This window comes from Anabrus simplex, chromosome 8 (genome assembly GCF_040414725.1).
Source record: "Anabrus simplex isolate iqAnaSimp1 chromosome 8, ASM4041472v1, whole genome shotgun sequence".
Taxonomy (NCBI): domain Eukaryota; kingdom Metazoa; phylum Arthropoda; class Insecta; order Orthoptera; family Tettigoniidae; genus Anabrus; species Anabrus simplex.
In genome coordinates this window covers 232,786,805-232,807,217 of record NC_090272.1, presented here as the reverse complement: position 1 = coordinate 232,807,217, position 20,413 = coordinate 232,786,805, and the positions used below count along the sequence as shown (strand labels likewise).

At 37.7% G+C, this 20,413-nt stretch overlaps 1 protein-coding gene across 1 annotated transcript in view; it reads right to left on the bottom strand.

Moving 5' to 3' along the window:
* Positions 1 to 20,413, bottom strand: part of DCTN4-p62 (dynactin subunit 4) — a 69,815-nt gene that overhangs the window by 28,550 nt on the left and 20,852 nt on the right. The window contains exon 4 of the mRNA XM_067152777.2: positions 5,437 to 5,620. Within this exon, the coding sequence (XP_067008878.2) occupies positions 5,437 to 5,620 (184 nt within the window). The remainder of the gene's footprint in view (positions 1 to 5,436; positions 5,621 to 20,413) is intronic.

Sequence of the window (20,413 nt, the reverse complement as noted above, 5' to 3'; positions counted from 1 at the left end):
TTTTTTTACGGTTTTCGGAGCCACCGAGGTGCCAGAACTTAGTCCCGCAGGAGTTCTTTTACGTTCCAGGAAATCTACAGACACGAGGCTCACGTATTTGAGCACCTTCAAATACCACTGGACTGAGCCGGGACCGAACTTGCTAAGATGGAGTCAGCCATCTGAGCCACTAAGCCCAGTGAGAACACAAGTTGATGGCAAGGGATAAGGAAGAGGAGATAACCCAATCACTCTAGAAGAGGTATTTCAACAGGCTGAAGAGGAATAAAAAAAAGCCTGGAGAGGATGGAATTGGGGCAGAACTGCTTACAGGTACTTGAGACTTACTGCAACAACAGGCAAGATCTGGAACACAGAAGAAATACTTCAAAATTGGAGACTAACAGAAGAAACGCTGCAAGAATTAACAAGGTGTATTCCTACTCCTCGGTATGGAGTACAAGATCTCCATGAATTTGTTGTGCAGACTGGAAAAATTTGCTGAAGAGCTGATGCAGGCAACGTTCAACAGTGGAAGATTAATAATAATAATAATAATAATAATAATAATAATAATAATAATAATAATAATAATAATAATAATAACAACAACAACAACAACAACAACAGTACGGCCTTAGCTACTGTGTGCAGACATTTTACTTTGACGCAAACTCATAAGTTATGAGTTTCATTATGGTTCGTACTGACAACTGATCACTATCAAAGGGTAGAGAAGGGTCCACCTATTCGATACTCTACCATGGTATTGACACCATCTGCTCATCAATTTCGATGTTCCATGGCAGAGTAAACAACATCTCTTGCGCGTTCAAGGCTGAGTTTTAACGAATTTTGTTGTGCAAACACCAAATGTGTCACCAGAGAACTTTTACATGGTGACATCGTACGACATGGAGGGTTGAATGGACTTTTCTCTCCCTGTAAAAAATCTGATTACCTCTGCCGGGTTTGAACCCACTATCTTGTAATCAGGAGGTTGACACTACAATGACTCACAGAGGGAGCTTTGGGATCACAAGCATAGACACTGACAACCTGTTCATAATAATAATAATAATAATAATAATAATAATAATAATAATAATTGTATGGCCTCAGCTACCTGTTCATTAACCCTAGAACTGATAGGGCATTTTTCTTTTAAGTGATAGGCGTTTAAATTTCCTTTGTAAAGTGAAAACCATCAATAGGGAATGATTCTAATATCTTGTAATGACTTACTCTCTGGAAAAATATATACTGTTGTGTAAGATACTCATAGGACTCTTGTGGATGGGAATGGAAAGGGGGTGAAGGACTAAAAAAAATAAAAGACCTACAATTATGTAATAGTTTTTGGGGTTGCCGAGGTGAATAGTCTCACTCCAGACATAATTTGACTGGCACGGCGGTGAAAAGGGGCGGAAAAGAATTTTTGGATATTACGTCGGTAAGGGGAAGGGGGGGGGGGGTAAATTTTTAAAATGTGTATATCTCGAAAACTTAACAGTTTAAAGACATAAAAATTGGTAGTGTATTTGGAATCTCCTTTAAAAATGAAGAAATATGTATTTTGTTAAAAATAAGTGAAAAGGGGATCGAATACTTTTCATGAGGATACTTATGTCTCAAAAATTGAAGAACTTATAGGCGTGAAAATTGGTACATTGTATCTCCTTTAAAAAAAGCGTGTATTTTTTGTTTTCAGGAGAAAATGTACCAAAAGGAATGTTCTAAGGCAGATTTGAAAGAAATGAAAAAGGGGGGTGAATTTTTAAAATGAGTATATCTCAAACATTTGACATGTTAGAGACGTGAAAATCGATACCCGGTCTCTTCTTTAAAAATAAAGAAACCCGTATCGTTTGTTTTCGGAAATCCACTTAACGGGGGGTGAAAAGGACTGGAAAAGTGGTTAAATCCTTTAATTGGGATACTTATATCTCAAACACTCAGTATGTTACAGACGTGAAAATTGGTATTTGGAATCTCCTTTAAAAATACATACGTACCTTTTTGTTTTCAGAAAATACAATTAAGGGAGGTGAAAAGAATTGAAAAAGTGGGTAATTTTTTAAACCGAGTATATCTAAAAAATATAACATGTTCCAGACATGAACATTGGTATGTGCATTCTTGTTTAAAGATAAAGAAACACGTATTTTTTTAGTTATCGGAAAATCCACTTAAGGGGGTGACAAAGACTGAAAAGGCGGTTATATACTTTAATTGGGACACTGGTATTTCAAAAACCGAGTATGTTATAGACGTTAAGATTGGTACAGTATTTGGAATCTCCTTTAAAAATAAAGAAAAATGTATGTTTTTGGAAAATCCACTTAAGGGGGTGAAAAAGGCCCCCCAAAAAGGGGTTGAATAATTTTTATGAGGATACTTACATCTTGCCATTGGTTGTGGCATCATACACAACCAATAATCTGGTTCAAGGGAGATAGGGTCATCTTCCCTACCCTTCACTTGATTAATTCTTGTCTGGCGCATCCACGTTGCAGGGGTGGGTATCCTCCACATCAGTAGGCCGGTGTCAAGGAGAGCTAAGTTCAGGCAGGGACCCAGCTCACAGGGTTATAACGTGGAACCCCTGCCCAGAGTTATGGGTGAAGACCTTAACAGCATCTTAGGCAGAGAAGGAGACCTTCGGAATGGCAAAGATGGTGGATGAGGCAACCCATCCTCTCTGGGGAAAATTAGAGGAGGAAACCACTGCCTTGGGGAGAAGGGGGATCTTCAAAGGCTAAGGGAGTAAACCCCGAAAGAAAATCCTCAGATGCGTTAGGCGTGGCAGGTCAGCAGATGAGTAAATTTGTACTTACTTTCAACTATAATACAAGCCTCGGATGGAAGTTTAAAAATGTAAATGGAATTGACAAGTCTGTGGCTACAGTTGCTTATGATACAGTTAAGAGAAAACATGTATGGGAATGCTTACAGAAAAGGAATGTACCAAAACTGTTAATTAACAAGATAAAAATGTTGTATCATGAGAGTAAAAGCAGTGTACAAGTGGGGAGTGGTGAGACAAACATTTCATACAAAAGAGGTCTCAATCAAGGAAGTGCACTGTCACCCTTATTGTTTATTATATCCATAGATTAAATCATAAAACGTATAAAGCAGAGTATCAGTAGTGAAGGAGTGAATGCTTTGGTATTTGCAGATGATGTGGTGATTTGGGGAAAGGGAGAAAAGGAAGTACAAAGGAAACTGGACGTTTGGAATGAAAATCTGAAAGAGTTTGGAATGGTAATTAGTAAAAAGAAAACTGTAGTCATGCACTGTGGAAAAGAGAAAAAGGGAAGCCAAGTGAACATAGACAGAACGGTTAGAGAATGTATAACAGTTTACATATCTGGGTAGCATTTTTAATGGAAGTAATGAAATCAACCCTGAAATTAATAACAGACTAAGTAAAGGTACAACATTTTATTATCAAGTTGGAGAGCTTTTATGGGATGAAAAAGTACCCAAGAGAACTTAATTAACATTATATAAATGGTATTTCATACCAATTGTAACATATGGACTAGAAATGCTGGTAACTAATAAGAGACAAGATAGCAAGATCCAAGCAGTAGAAATGAAATTTTTAAGAACATATGTTAAAAAGACAAGAAGAGATAGAATTCAAAATATTAAAATCAGAGAAGAGCTAAATGTAGAACGGTTAGTACAGAAGATACAGAAAGCAAGACTGAGATGGTTCGGATATGTAAAAAGAATGGGAAAGGAACGGGTAGCAAGAAGGGAATTGGAAAGAGACCAGTTGGAAGACCGAGAAGAAGGTGGATGGATCAGATCTGGAAGGACATTAGAGAAGCTGGATTGGATGTGGCGGAAGTAATGTAACAGGAAAAGTGGAAGGACAGAAAGGAGTGGAGGAGGCTTGTTAACCACACCCGGGCGACCGGAATGGGATATTGATGATGATGATGATGATGACTTACATCTCAAAACTGAACATGTTACAGACATGAAAATTGATACTCAGTATCTCCTTTAGATATAAAGAAACACGTACTTTTCCCTTTTGGAAAATACGCAAAATACATCAAATAAGTGAAAAAAGAAGATGAATTCTGTTTTTGAGGATACTTATATTTCAAAAACTGTAGTGTTACAGATGTGAAATGGGTATTTGGAATCTTCTTTAAAAAAAAGTTTTTTCAATTTTTTCTCACATTTACAATTCTATTTTCCATTTTCCGGAGTTAGCTCTGAAACTCAATTTTTCGGTACTTTTTATACTTTAGGAATTTTCATACAATGTCTTAGTGCAGTACCAACAAACGATTACTTTTATCAAATTATGAAATCCATGCGAGAGAAACCGCAGGTAACAGCTACTGTAGTTATCTATAATGAGGACAATATTAGGTAGTAATTAGGTATTAATCTCTCCTTGAGCCAGTTTTCATATTTTGTGAAGTCCATAACATTGTGATAACCCCCTGTTTTCTGGCTAGATTTAAATCTTACGTAGGCATCCAGTAAGAATCCGTCCTCTCCACCAGCGTAGATAATTGCTGTGTGAGAAGTGTGAATGTAAGTCTTGTCCATACAGACAATTGGAAGACATACATTCCTGTACTTTCGGATACTTCTTAAGCAAGCAATTAGTTTGGACCTGATACGGCTTCGTTACTTTAGTACTTTTGAGTTATTCCTTGTCTTCTTCTCCTGAATCACAAAATGCAAAGAGTTTCTCCGAGTGTGTTTATACTTCCTTTGAAATCCATTAACGCCTGTTAATTTTGCATGAGTTTTCTTTAAAGTGGATATTCTTTTACCTGTAATGTTGAAATAATTTACAATAATGTAGAAGACTTGTTCATTCAAACTGTCTAAAGCGGCCTTCCAAGATCTCCTGGGCCTTTACTTGCGAGGTGTTCAGAATTCACATGTTCATTCCAGTTTAATCTCGATTTCCTGAATGAAGTAAACAATACACCAGTTGCTTCGGCCACTCCTTTCAGTGTGGACTCAAGTTCCAATGGAGCACCAAGCACAATGTCTTTCTTCATTATTCATAGGTAGTTTTCTTAAATCAGTATCGAGTTTGAAGGCAATGAGATCAGTGTTTATTTTAGCAAATTCAATAAGGCATTGTTCTGTAGTCAATAAGAATGAATGTGAAATTTTCTCCTAATCAGACACATAACTAATAAGCAAACAGTTTCAATATCCAATCAATTTTGAAGACAATATTCCAGAAAAGAAAATTAAAGTAAACAGGTTCCTGAAACTATTGATATTTTTATAATTCAGCCTCTCCCCAGGCTATCAGTGCTAACTTATAGCTTGCAATTCCAGTCATGTTCTCCAGGGATTCATATATATATATATATTTTAAATTACTCAATAAAATTCCAGTAAACCTACAGAATGACAACACCTAAAATGCCACTTACAAAGGTCATCAAGAAGGGAACTTACTATGCTGAGAGCTGAATTTTAAATTTGATGGATCCTGGATTGTATTCTGGTTTGCTGACATTGTGCTCACAGGATCGACATCGCTGAGAACGCTTGATGAGAAGATGTTTGTGTGCTGGATATAGTTCAGACACATACTTCGGCTGGAATTCTGGTTGAGCCAAGCGCTGTGTTAAAGTTGTCACTGTAACAATTATGTGCCAAATTTCAATATATAACACAATCATATCTAAGGATCATATCAAGAAGGAGTTGTTATTTACATATTTATTTAATCTGACCCAGGACGTTCCAGGTTCGTCAGATGACTCAGAATAGTACAAGGCAAAAATTTTGACGGAAGACATTTTTGAACACACAAATCAGACTAATCCTTAAAAGAAAAGGTAGGTTACAATTGACCATGTTAAACGTTATGAACTCCATATACCAAATGATGTCGAAGAATCAATACAAAGTATTTGATTACTGAGAACACTATCTCATCTTACAGATTTGACAATTTATATTTCTGCCGCCATGTCACAAAAGATTTCAGAATAATTCCCCTCGCACCAAAGAAGGGTCCAGTCACAGTAATGTTCTGAAGGTTATAAGACCCAAGGAAGAAAGGGATGGTTGACTGATTCTCACTGTCCATGTCTACTGCATTTGTCTATGGAAACTGAGAAAGGGAGATCGTATAAATAGTTTTAAAAATATTTAGGCCCTACTTACAATGAGAATTACACATCCATAATGCCCATTATTTAAATTTTCTATATGATAAAAGTAAATGTTCAAACACTTATTCTGGGAGGTAACTAAGTAACCGAGTCAAATCGGTCTATAAACATACTGCCTGCCATCCAGACAGAACTGCTTTATCTCTGTTCTATTTCATTCAATATGCTAAAGTTATTGACATACGAGCACTTGTCCATGAATTTCAGATTGTGTTTGGTACTCGAGGTCTACAGATACAATTTTGAAGACAATACACTGAAAAAGAGTACAAGTAATTTTTCAAAACTAATGATATGTTTATATTTGAGCCTCTCCCCAGACTATCAGTGCTACAGCTTGTAGGATTTACACTAAAAAACTGAATAAAATGCCAGTAAATCTAGATTGACAACACCTAAAATGTCACTTACAAAATTCATGAAGAATAATGCACATTTATCAAAAAACATCCATAAGGAATCAAAGATGTTCCTCACAAGAAATGTGAATTGCTACATTGTTTTGTTTTTAAGCACCGTGACAGAATCACAAAACAGCTTCTTTTACCAGTCCTTGAGACATTGGAAAAGTGTGCGACTTGTTTAAGATATTGCTATGGTTATTAGTTACATCTCTTGTTTCCCCAAACTGTTCTATTTGTAGTGTTTCTCTGAACAACTGAACTGTTTCTGAGGCATATGGATCAGGAACATCGAAACATGAATATTGAATTTTCACGACCGTATTGTAATCAAAACCGACTTTCAACCTATTAGGTCGTGTTACGTACATTTAGTACGTGCTGAAGAGTTGTTAAGTACAGAACAAAAATGGCCAACCAGACACCAGTGGGATCCGAACCCACAACCTCCCGATTTCGCGTCTATGGAAACTATGGTGCAACAATGCAACAGAATGAGGATTTCTAAACTGTTAAAGAACAGTAATTACATTTTTATATTCACACTTTTTAAGTTTAGAAACGTTAGTCAGCCAATGCAAGCTTGAATGGGAAACAACAGAGGGTCATCACTCTTTGTTCCCCTACATTACATACAACTAAAAATACATGTTTTAACCATTACATATGGTTTGCAATATTATAGAACTGAAGTCAGGGGCTATATCACATGTGCCACATATGGCTTCTACATTGATTTTATGGTTTCTCATTTGTGAGAGAGAGACCGAGCAATTTGGCGCACAGCTGCGAGCTTGCATCCGGGAGATACAGTAAAACTTGCTCAAAGCGGAATCTCAAGGGACCACAATTTTTTCGAATTAGACAAGTTTCCGCAATACACAAAACATCGTGTTTTTGCCTAAAACCACCAATCCTGACCACTGATAAAAAAAAAAAAAAAAACACCAACCAGCATACAGCAATGTTAAATATTACTTAGAGCTACCTATATTTGCTTGCGCATGACACTTGGCTATTCAGATTGATGTACGTATGTCACTTTTGTCAATTGCAGGTAAAATTCTTGCAAGAATTCTATTAAACTGGCTCCAAATTATCTCAAAGAGGATTTTGCCTGAGTCTCAATGTGGTTTCTGAACCTCTAGAGGCACAACAGATATGATCTTCTGTGCTAGACAACTCCAGGAAAAATGCAGAGAAAAAGCCTTTGATTCAGTACCAAGATCTGCTATGTGGAAAGTATTAAGCCATTTTGAATGTCCTGAACGTTATGTGGAATTGGTTTAAGCTCTGCATGATGGCATGTCTGGACAGGTTCTTCATGGTAACTCAGTATCAGATTCATTCCCAATCACTCATGGATTGAAACAAGGCTGTGTGCTTGCTCCTACACTCTTTGCACTGTACATGGCTGCCATGCTGCATAAATCATCTGCGAACAACTTAGGCATGGAGATTAAATTTTGTTTTGATGGAGGCCTTTTCAATCTGGCAAGACTTCCCTCACAAAGACGTATTATGGTTATCTGGGTGACAGAACTGCAGTATGCCGATGACACCGCATCTCCTGCTCTAAACCTGCAGAACTACAACAGTCAGTCAACTGCTTTAAAACTGCATGCGATTGCTTTGGTCTTGCCATTAATGCGAAAAAAACAAAGGTACTTGCACAATCTGCCCCAGGATTAATACTTCCTGAGTTCAGCATTTCCATTTTAGACACAACACTAGAACAGGTTGATCACTTTTCATATCTTGGAAGCATCTTGTCTAAACGGTGTACCTGTGAACAAGACGTTGATAAAGAATTGGGGCTGCTCATGCAGCATTCGGACAGTTAATGCACAGAGTCTTCATGAATAACGACCTAAAACTTCATAGCAAATTCATGGTGTACAAAGCTGTTGTCATTTCCATGCTGCTGTATGGCTGTGAAACTTGGACACTATCACCGTGATAACAAAAAACTTGAGCGCTTCCACCAACAGAAAATGAGGTTCATCTTGAATATTAAGTGGGAGAACTATGTGACCAACACGGCAGTTCTCGACAAAGCGCAGCTAAATAGCAGCGAGGCAACAATCATCGCTCATCAACTGAGATGGTTAGGCCATGTTCACCTCATGGGTGATACCAGGCTTCCCTGTCAAATTCTTTAAGGTGAACTTTGTTCCGGCAGTAGACCTCATGGAGCCCCTCTTAAGCGTTTTAAGGACCAGCTGAAACACATCATGAAGACAACTGGTATAGATACACAGACATGGGAAGAATGTGCTGTGGATCGCTCTCTGTGGCGGAACACTACATCCACAGCTGTCAACTTGTTTGAAAGCGAACGCCGCAGACATCAAGAGGCCAAGCGACAAGCAGGAAAACCCCGTCAATTACAACCCCGTCCTCCTCCATCCATTCAGTGTGATTTGTGTGGGCGTATGTTTTATGCCCGGATTGGTCTGTTTAGTTATTGTAAACATATTCATAAACCAAGTTGAACTGGCCAATGTATGCAGGAAGAAGTTACATATACTCACATCGAGTTACAGCCGATGACAACGTAGTACTTTAATACACTTATTTGTTAATTATTATTACTGCGCTTTATTATTACATACAGTTTGCATATCATGTTAACACTATCACAACACTCTATTACACAATTTCACAACACTGGATATACGCTCCTTAAACTCATACCACAACACTCAATAGTCTATACAGTACTTCACAACACAAAGCTTTCTTCCACCGATCAAACAAAGAAACTTGTTTCCTCTTCTTTCTAATCATGTTTTTCTGAATGCAGTCCTTATCTGACGCCATTAGTTCATGAAGCATGGAAGAGTTAGATGTAATGGCAAATTGCTTTATGTCACAAATGCACTGTAGGGCCTGTTCGTGGATTGGAATCTTGATTTGATCTTCTTGCTCGTCTCCTTCCGTTTGCTCCTCTTTCTCAGCCTTTCCCACTGCTAGAAATGCTGCAGCTGATTAAAAAGTGTGATATGGCGTAGTTGTTCATCACTTCGAATAAAGTTCTTTGACTCGCAGGGAACGTTTCTTGCTTGACAGAGTCGGATACTGCTGATACGTTTTCAAGCGCTTCATTCATTCCGTCATCTGTATGACTGTACCTGTTTATTTTAGGTGATGGATTACTAACCTTTCCCTCACAGAAATTCAGAAGTGTCCCTGTGAAGAAATAGAAAAGGGATGTCCAAATACGTGCTTCAGTTTGTCCATACAATGACACTGATCATAGCAGCAGCAGCAGCAGCAATGCACAAATATTGTACGCAGAACTACATCAGTTCGTAATATTTTCTGCATTGTATAAACAGATTTAAAAAAAACCCTTTCATTATTTGTTTCCGCTTCCGCGTTGAGATTCCGCATTATACAAAAGTAAAAACATTAGAACGCTATAAGCTTTGCCAGGACCAGGAAAAAATTTCGTAGTGGACAAGTTTCCGCGTTGTTAAGTTCCGCTTTGAGCAATTTTTACTGTAGTGGTTTCGAACCCCACTGTCGGCAGCCATGAAGATGGTTTTCCGTGGTTTCCCATTTTCACATCAGGCAAATGTTGGGGCTGTACCTTAATTAAGGCCATGGCTGTTTCCTTCCCACTCCTACCATTTCCCTATCCCATTGTCACTGTAAGACCTACCAGTGTAGGTGCGACATTAAAAAAAAAAAAAAGCAAATTAAAAAAAGTGTGAATAAATTTGCTTATAAACATAGGTTGTTCCAAAAATATCTTCCAGAAAGCTGATATTTCTGTATTTTTCTTCAGACAATACTTTGTTTAGTTCAGAGAGATTACATTTTTCATTCTTTTGCTTCATTATAATTGTCTAATTGTAATTCGATCAGTTCCTCCTGTGCCTTTCTGATATCTCCAGAGAAAGGATCAATGTACACCGGGATATTGTTTCCTTCATGTCTCGTATCAGCAAATTGACTGAAAATTTGACTCTCATATTGTTCATGTCTACTGAGCTTGTGTGAGAACATATTATAAAGTATTCAAAAAAAAAAAAGTAGTACAACTGGGATGCATTTAAATGTTCACTCCAAAGCTGAAGCTTATTAATAAATGTGTTAAAAGAGCAACACATGAACAACATTTTGGTTCTGTCCTTGCAAGGAAATAGTGTCTTGGCAAAGAAGAATATGAGGCAAGATGGATGCAGCATTTCAAGGAGACTTTGAACCAGCCGTGATCCAAGACTTCAACTCTGTGTGCACACCACTGCCCCATTGAACACTTGAGTTCGGAATGTCTGAAACCGACGGTCAAGATGCGTGATCAGAGCTCTGATGAACAATAAAGCTGATATAGATGTTGATTCCCATAGGGAACTTGAAATACTTGTCCCGAATGAGTAAATTTATAATACCAATATAAATGGTCCGTATAATGTCCAATAAAGCTGCAGGCATAAACAAGACCCTAGCAGAATTCTTGAAAGTTGGTGGAGAAGGTATGGTAATACAGCAAACTATATTATTAAAGGAGTGCTGGTACACACAATATGTACCTAACAATTGGAGGAAAGGTGTTATTTTAAATATTTCCAAGACAGGCAATCTCAGCGACTGCAATAACTAGCGTGGAATTACCCTTCTTTTGGTACCTGATAATGTGTTCTCGATTGTTTTACTTGGGCATTTGAACAAAGCAGTTGATAAATTGTTGCGAGAGGAACACGCTGGATTCAATCATGACCGCTCATGTCCTGAACAAATCTTTACTCTTCGTAACATTATTGAGCAGAACATTGAGTTCCAAAACCCACTTTTGATAGCATACATCGGCACTCACTGTGGAACATCGTAAGAAGCTATGGTATCCCAAATATTTATCAATGTTTTCGAAAGCCTGTATCATAACAGCAGCTGATGTGTGCGGGCCAACAAACTACTTCATCATCAATACAGATGTCAAACAGGGCTGTATTTTATTGCCCTTTCTGTTTCTTGTCATCATCAATTTCATTATGCGGAATGCAGGAATCTTGTAGAATGATCACATGCAGCTCCATGACCTCGAGCTTGCTGATGACATGGCATTGTACATGGAAAGCAGTACCTCTCTGCAAGACATGACTAGCAACTTAGACATGGAGACTGAGAAAGTTGGACTACACATTAGTGTTGACAAGACAAAAATTCTACTGATTTGTAACCAATCACAGTTGGACAGCACCAATCCAAAGGCAATGAGTCTCATGTTAATGGTCTTTCCTGGGTTATATCAAACATTTCGCCTGCTGCGCCATGTAAGGTTAAAAAAACTGTTTGTTTTGAAGGAAACAGAAACACAAAACTCTTCTTAATAGACATGAAAATGAATTAACAATGAGGAAAAACTGTTTATTATATATTCTTAATTGAGTAGGTATGGAAGTTGAATAAAATGATCAGAACAATATGAACGTGAGCTATAGGATCACGTTACAACAGCAAGGTTAGTACATTGACCATCCTCACTTTCCAATGGCACTGAAGCATTGCACATTAAAACACAACTTGTATTACATTTATGAACGAGACCTTTCTCCAGTTTCACAGCCGGTGCTTGTCATGCACATTGAATCATAGGTTGGTATACTACTGAATATAACTGAGTATAAATGATGGAATGCAGTTTTAAGTTGAAGTGTCTGTCATAAAGCTTGTGTTCATTCTGATCTAGTCAAAGTCTCAAAAAGTCTACCAGACAGAAAAAAAGTACACATCCAGAGGCCGAACATAACAGGTTGCCTTTTGCGGTATAATCTTTAGAGTTATGTTTTTACCAGGAACTGAATCATGCAAAATCTTTCCATATTTATGACCACCTCATGTACTTAATAGTAAAAGTGAGCTGTCTTCAATAGCTACAGCCAAAGCTTGGGAATAAAATCTGCCAAGGCGTGTCTTTTAACCCTATATGGCACTGCAGGCAGAACATTTTTGAGTTGACACAGGAAGGACCGTCACTAACAGACTCAGTGCCCTCGGATTGGTACAACGAGCCGAGTCGGACCGATGCACAGAACCTCTGCGCCTTGGTTTGTACGCATATTTTAGAGCAGGGCCTCTCCAATGCCCAAAATCTCACACAGCCAGTCAAACAAGTGAAACAATTCACTTACATCGATAGTGTTTTATTGCAAGATGCCACTGTCGATGTACTTGTCAGCTACAGAATTGGCAAAGCCTCTCAACACTTGCTTTACGTCGCACCAACACAGATAGGTCTTATGGCGACAACAGGATAGTGTGAATTAACAGCATGTTGCAACACTAATGTGAGCATTTTGAGCAATGCTCAACAAGAAAAATAGCTAGGCAATGAATTTTTGTTACTTCAATTGGGGTCAAGGCTTTAAAATAGTTCACAGCAACACTCTCGTCTTCAATAGTTTCAACAAAGTCTACTTTCTCCAAGGTTCTCAACACCTTTAAACCCCGAGTTCCACCCGGTGATCACAGAAATAGGGACGAGTTTAGCTTTAGTGGGTTCGTCTTCATATTTTTGATTCATGAATCTCTTTTGTGTATTAAGGAAGATGTGTTTTGCCTGTACAACACATTGGTTCAAATCACTACGTTCCACGGCCCACCAAATTCAGTTTATGACTCCAGCACTGCGTGTGTACCAACCCTTCTGAAATTAGAACCCTAATTGCATTTATACACTTGCCCATGTAACATGCTGAATCTGACTATATTCTGGTACTGAATTTCAAGTTTAATGTTTTCATAGGTCCTTTCTAAGTCACTTTAATTTGTTAGAGACCTACTCAATGCTTATTTTCTATGAACAGACGCGGGAAGAACACCGTTATGGAACTTTTTGCTTACCTTCTCTCGTCTTGCTTAGCAAGATAGTATCACCCATGTCACCCGCCTTATTGACTGCTTCTGATCTCGTACTCCGAGCGTTGTAGCAGTGTGACGTCTTAAGTGAGGCGGGAGTAGGGGTAGAAGGAATGGGCGGAGCATTACGTAATTGGTTAGTCTGTAGGGTAGGGGTTAACTGTGAGGAATTCATGTTGCTAGTAACTGTGGGGGTATTAGAGGGGGGAAGTTTAAAAATGTTGTTAAACATGCAACCCTTTGAATTTATTAAATGTAATAATTTGGGTAAATTTTCGTATGTGGGATTCTTAGTATCTGAAATATTGTTTAAATTACGGTCTTTATTAAAATATTGATCCAAATAAATGTATATATTCTTGTATTCGTTCATTAGCCTTCCTTTGTTCAATTTTTTGAGAATCGCAAGGTTTTGGTCTATTGTTGTGTATTTATGGCCTGTATCTTTCATGTGGATGCTCATTGCTGAAAACTTGTTATGTTTAATTGCGTTATAATGCTCTTGGTATCTAGTGTGGAAGCTACGGCCTGTCTGACCTACATAAGAACAAAAACGTTGTTTGCATGTCAATTTATAAATTCCGAGCTTGCAAAAGGATCATATTTAGGGTTTACAACGTTATGATTAAAAAATCTATTTTGGTTACTGTTCTGGGTTTTGTACGCTATTTTAACATTATGTTTGTTAAGGGGATTCGAAACTTGTTGATTGAGTGGGTTATTGTATGTAAAAGTAGAGTAACTGGATTTAACCGGCTTGTCTGAAGTGAGATTAGACATTAATTTTAATTTCACTTTATTGATGATCTTATTAATAATTTCTGCTTTGTACCCATAAATACAGCCAGATTCCTAATATATTTTAACTTGTTCTTTTGACTTTCTGGTGACAGGGGAATCTTAAACGCTCTATAAACTAAGCTGTAGTATGCGGCCTGTTTTGGAGGTGACGGGTGTAGTGAATCAGTTTTAATTGTTATAGGCGAATATGTAGGCTTCCTGTATATTTGAAAGTTAAAACAATTTTCTGAGCATGTAGTAGTCACGTCTAAGAAATTTAATGAACAGTTAATCTAGTCTTCTTTTGTAAACTTTATGTCTATGTACTGAACTCCAAGATCTAATCACTATTGTTTATTTCATTGTCTATTACTACAAAAGTGTCATCCACATAACGTAACCTTAATTTAATTCCTTCTACCTCAGTCAATGTTTTATTCTTTTCTAAGAAGTCCATATTTATGTCTGCTAATATGCCTAAAATGGGGTCACCCATTGCCAAAGCTTTCTGGTGGTATATTTTGTCATTAAAGGTAAAATAACTGTTTGTTAATATAAAGTTCAATAACTTAATAAACTCTTCAATTTCACACTTAGATGGCTGTATTTGTCTAGATTACGTTTTATAATTTTGAAAGTTTCATTAACCGGGATGTTGGGATACATATTTGTTATGTCGTATGAACACATTACGTGATTGGGTTGTAGTTTAAACTTATTCAACCTGTTACAAAAGTCTGTTGAATTTTTCAAAGGTTCGGAATTATGAAATTTGTAATGTCTTTTAAGAAATCTATAGATTTTGTGAGTCAAACTATTTCTACTGTTTATTGTTGGTCGTATGGGAACTTCTTTCTTGTGAATTTTTGGTAAGGCCCTAACTGTGGGTAACTTAAGGTTCATGTTGATTAGTTTTTGTTGTTCTATTTCATTTAGTAGGACGGCTGAACTTTTTAATAAAGTTTTAAAACTCTTCTGTGTTCTAATTATTGGATCTTTGTTGATAATCGTGCACGACTTATCCGCGAAGAAATTTATTACATAGATTGATGTGAACGAACACAAACATAGCACGCGAGAACGAGAGATTGACAATCGATATACGCGTCGCGATATACAGGTCTCAATAAACATTGCACATTCGTGCTCATTTCTCATACTAATAAACGTTGGTATTTCACTTGAAAGCGGCCAATGAGCGAAGGACTTCCGGCCACTGGCGTATAAAGCTGAAATGGTGGGATTTGAAAGCAAATGTTTGAAGTTCACAAAAAAAACCCGCTAAAATCGGAAGAAATAATAGAATAATCAGGAGGCAGGAAAAACTGTCGAAAATCGGGAGTCTCCCGCCTAAATCAGGTAAGTTGGCAGGTATGAGGTTGTATCAAAATTATCATTTATCATTTTAATTTTTTTTTCAAAATTTGTGAAACGGTGTGTACCTACACGTGCAGTTCTAGACGCTCCTTTCCTGTTGCGTGAAGTAAGACTTTTCTGGAACATTTATTATCACTGTGTCAGCAAGAACAAAGAGACTTTTGATTGGAGAACATAAGAGTTAATGTAATTGGTGAATGTGAAAGTCGAGAGTGAATTCTGTTTTCTGATTGGTTCTCTTTGGTGGTGGCACCATTTCCTGTTTCTCGATCTTACCCCACTCCTTCTGTGGGAGCGAGGTAGGATATGTGTCTTTGATCATCTGACCATCTTAACGAGCGGACATGCTCCTCCTTTGGTGCCCTCGAGGGAAAACTGGTCTCAGGGTAATAACGGTTTCTACGTTTATTTTGGTTTTCAACTTCATTTAAATGTAATAATTCCTTTTCTTACGCAGGAGTTTATCCCCGAGTTTCATGTTTACCGCTAAATATGTTGAAATGACTTAGCTTTTCAGCTAAGATCTTGTACCTTCCTCCCCTGCGAACCACGTGACCTTGCAGCGGTGGGCAGGCTTGCGTGTCTCAATGAAGCAGATAGCCAAGCCGCAGGTGCAACCATATCGGATGGGTATTTGTTGAGAGACCAGACTGAGGAATGGTTCACTGAAAGGGGGGTAGCAGCCTTTCGGAAGTTGCAAGCGCGGCAGTCTAGATGATTGACCAATATGGCCTTGTAATAATACTCAACATGGCTTAGCTGTGTTGATACTGCTACACGGCTGACAGCAACGGGAAACTACAGCCGCAACTAACTCCCGAGGACATGCAGCTCTCACTGTATGAATGATGTACTGATGATGGCTTCCTCCTGGGTAAAATATTCCGTCTGGATCTCCAGGTGGGGACTGCACGAGAGGGGGCGATCATCAGGAAGATGGATACTGACATTCTGCGAGTCGGAGCGTGGAATGTTAGAAGTTTGAATCGTTGTGGTAGGTTACAGAATCTGAAAAGGGAGATGGATAGACTAAAGTTAGATGTAGCTGGTATAAGTGAAGTACTTTGGCAGGAAGAACAGGATTTTTGGTCAGGCGACTACTGAATTATCAACACAAAATCAAACAGGGGAAATGCAAGAGTTGGTTTAATAATAATAAGAAAATAGGGCAACGGGTAAGCTACTATGACCAGCATAGTGAAAGACTTATTATCATCAAGATAGACACCAAACACCAATGACCACCACAATAGTGCAGGTCTACATGTCTGCTAGTTCAGGGGATGATGTGGAAATCGAACGAATATATGAAGAGATAGGAGATTTAATACAATATGTAAAAGGTGACGAGAATCTAATTAAGATGGGAGACTGGAATGCAGTGGTAGGGCAAGGATGAGAAGGAGATACAGTAGGAGAATTCGGATTGGGACAAAGGAACGAAAGAGGAAGTCGGCTGGTTGAATTCTGCACTGATCATAATTTAGTCTTCCCCAATACTTGGTTCAAACACCACAAACGACGGCTGTATACGTGGACGAGACCTGGAGACACCGGATGGTATCAAATAGACTTCATTATGATTAGGCAGAGATTCAGAAACCAGGTATTGGATTGCAAAACTTTCCCACAAGCAGACGTGGACTCTGACCACAACTTGTTGGTCATGAAATGCCATCTGAAGTTGAAGAAATTGAAGAAAGGAAAGAATGCAAAAAGATGGGATCTAGACAAGTTGAAAGAAAAGAATGTGAGTGAGTGTTTCCAGGAATGTGTTGTACAAGGGCTAAATGAAAAGGCTGAAGGAAACACTATAGAGGAAGAGTGGAGAGTCATGAAAAATGAAATCAGTAGGGCTGCTGAAGAAATGTTAGGAAGGACGAAAAGATCAACTAAGAATCAGTGGATAACCCAGGAGATACTAGACCTGATGGATGAACGATGAAAATACAAGAATGCTAGAAATGAAGAGGGCAGAAAAGAATACAGGCGATTAAAGAATCAAGAGGATAGAAAGTGCAAGGTAGCTAAGGTAGAATGGCTGAAGAAGTGCAAGGATGTCGAAGGATGTAAGGTCCTGGAAAATTTAGATGCTGCATACAGGAAAATCAAGGAAACCTTTGGAGAAAGGAAATCTAGGTGTATGAATATTAAGAGCTCAGATGGAAAGCCACTTCTAGGGAAAGAAGACAAAGCAGAAAGATGGTAGGAACATATCCACATATCCAACAGTTGTATCAAGGTAAAGAGGTAGATAATTTGATTCTGGAACAAGAAGAGGCTGTTGATGCTGATGAAATGGGAGACCCAATTTTGAGGTCAGAGTTTGACAGAGCTGAGAATGACCTAAATATGAACAAGACACCTGGAATTGATGACTTTCTTTCTGAATTATTGACTGCCTTAGGAGAAACCAGCATGGCAAGGTTATTCCATTTAGTGTGTAAGATGTATGAGACAGGATATGTCCCATCTGATTTTTGGCAGAATGTTGTTATACCTATTCCCAAGAAAGCCGGTGCTGACAGGTGTGAAAACTACCACACCATTAGTTTAGTATCTCATGCCTGCAAAATTTTAACACGTATTATTTAAAGAAGTATGGAAAGACAAGTTGAAGCAGAGTTGGGAGAAGATCAATTTGGCTTCAGAAGAAATGTAGGAACATGTAAAGCAATCCTGACTTTACGTCTGATCTTAGAGGATCGAATCAAGAAGGACAAGCCCACGTACATGGTATTCGTAGATCAAAAAAGGCATTTGATAATGTTGATTGGACAAAGCTATTTAACATTCTGAAGGTGATTGGGATCAGATACCGAGAATGAAGAATTATCTACAATCTGTACAAAAATCAGTCTGCAGTGATAAGCATCAAGGGCTTTGAAAAACAAGCAGCAATCCAGAAAGGAGTGAGGCAAGGCTGCAGCTTGTCCCCCCTCCTTTTCAATGTTTACATAGAACAGGGAGTAAAGTAAAACAAAGAGGAATTTGGAAAGGGAATCACAATCCAAGGAGAGGAAATCAACACTTTGAGATTTGCCAATGATATTGTTATTTTATCTGAGACGGCAGAAGATCTCGAGAAGCTGCTGACTGGTATGGACGAAGTCTTGGGTAAGGAGTACAAGGTGACAATAAGTCCAAAACAAAAGTAATGGAGTGTGGTCGAACGAAGGCAGGTGATGCAGGAAATATTAGATTAGGAAATTAAGTCTTAAAGGAAGTAGATGAGTATTGTTACTTGGGTAGTAAAATAAATAACGATGGCAGAAGTATGGAGGACATAAAATGCAGACTAGCACAAGCAAGGAAGAGCTTTCTTAAGAAAAGGAATTTGCTCACTTCAAACATTGATATAAGAATTAGATGTTTTTGAAAACAAGAATTAGAAAGATGTTCTTGAAGACTTTCGTGTGGAGCGTGGCATTGTATGGAAGTGAAACATGGACGATAACTAGCTCAGAAAGAAAGAGAATAGAAGCTTTTCAAATGTAGTGTTAGAGAAGAATGCTGAAGGTGAGATGGAGTGATCGAATCACGAAAGAAAAGATATTGAATTGAATTAGTGAGAGGAGATTGATTCAGCTGAATTTACAAACCATCACGCTCATTTTTGTTCTGTATTGAAAACAATGATATCACTTAGTTTACAAAAGGAGTATATTTATTACCCCACCTATTCAATACAATTAGTACCACGTTATGTGGTTAATTAAACATAGAAAATCTAAATATTATGGGGACATGTTTTGCCCTTCTTTTATTGGGCATCATCAGCCATATTAATTTAATCTTAAAACAAACATTGTTTAGAGGACAATGACATTTATAATTTGTAAAAATTGAACTGTAATTTCTTATGATATTAACATTACGGAATAGAAGTTATAAAATATGATGTTGGGACATGACATATACAATACATGTTAAAATCATTTGTAAACAAATTAAAAATCTTGTCCAAAAGAAAATTTGTGTCATATAAAATTCTAAAAACGGCATGTCTTGTACTGAAGTGGATCCTCTTCGTAAGAAAATTCAGCATATACTTGCTGGGGCAGTTGTCAACATAAGTTTCCAATAGACTAGAATGGTTAAAAACTTGAGGGTGAATTTTGTTTATATTATGCGTTCTGGCACTAAAAAATTGGCCAAGAGAAAAGGCGAATGTTATAAAATTATCTTCATTAAGTTGATTGATCCAAAATATTATCTTGATATAACCAATGCAAACAGACGATGTGCTGGTTGAAGCTGCTTTTGAGACGAGTATCACCGAGTATTTGACAGGTAATGTTTGATTATCACGTGAAAATGTAGTTGCAACACGAGAAGTAGGAACTCCAGACAGACCAATGCTGCTAATACAGTAAGATAGATATAAATATGGCAAATTATATAACCACATTCTTTTCCTCGGTGTTCCACATCTTCTAGAAGGACTACATTTTCAAGTGATAATCAAACATCAGCTGTCAAATTCTTGGCGATACTTTTCTCAAAAGCAGCTTCAACCAGCACATCGTCTGTTTGCAGTGGTTATATCAAGATAATATTTTGGATCAATCAACTTAATGAAGATAATTTTATAACATTTGCCTTTTCTCTTGGCCAATTTTTTAGTGCCGGAATGCAAAATATAAACAAAATTCACCCTTAGTTTTCAACCATTCTAGTCTATTGGAAACTTATGTTGACAACTGCGCCAGCAAGTATATGCTGAATTTTCTTACGAAGAGGATTCACTTCAGTACCGGATCTGTGCCGTTTTTAGAATTTTATATGAGACAAATTTTCTTTTGGAAAAGATTTTAAATTTGTTTA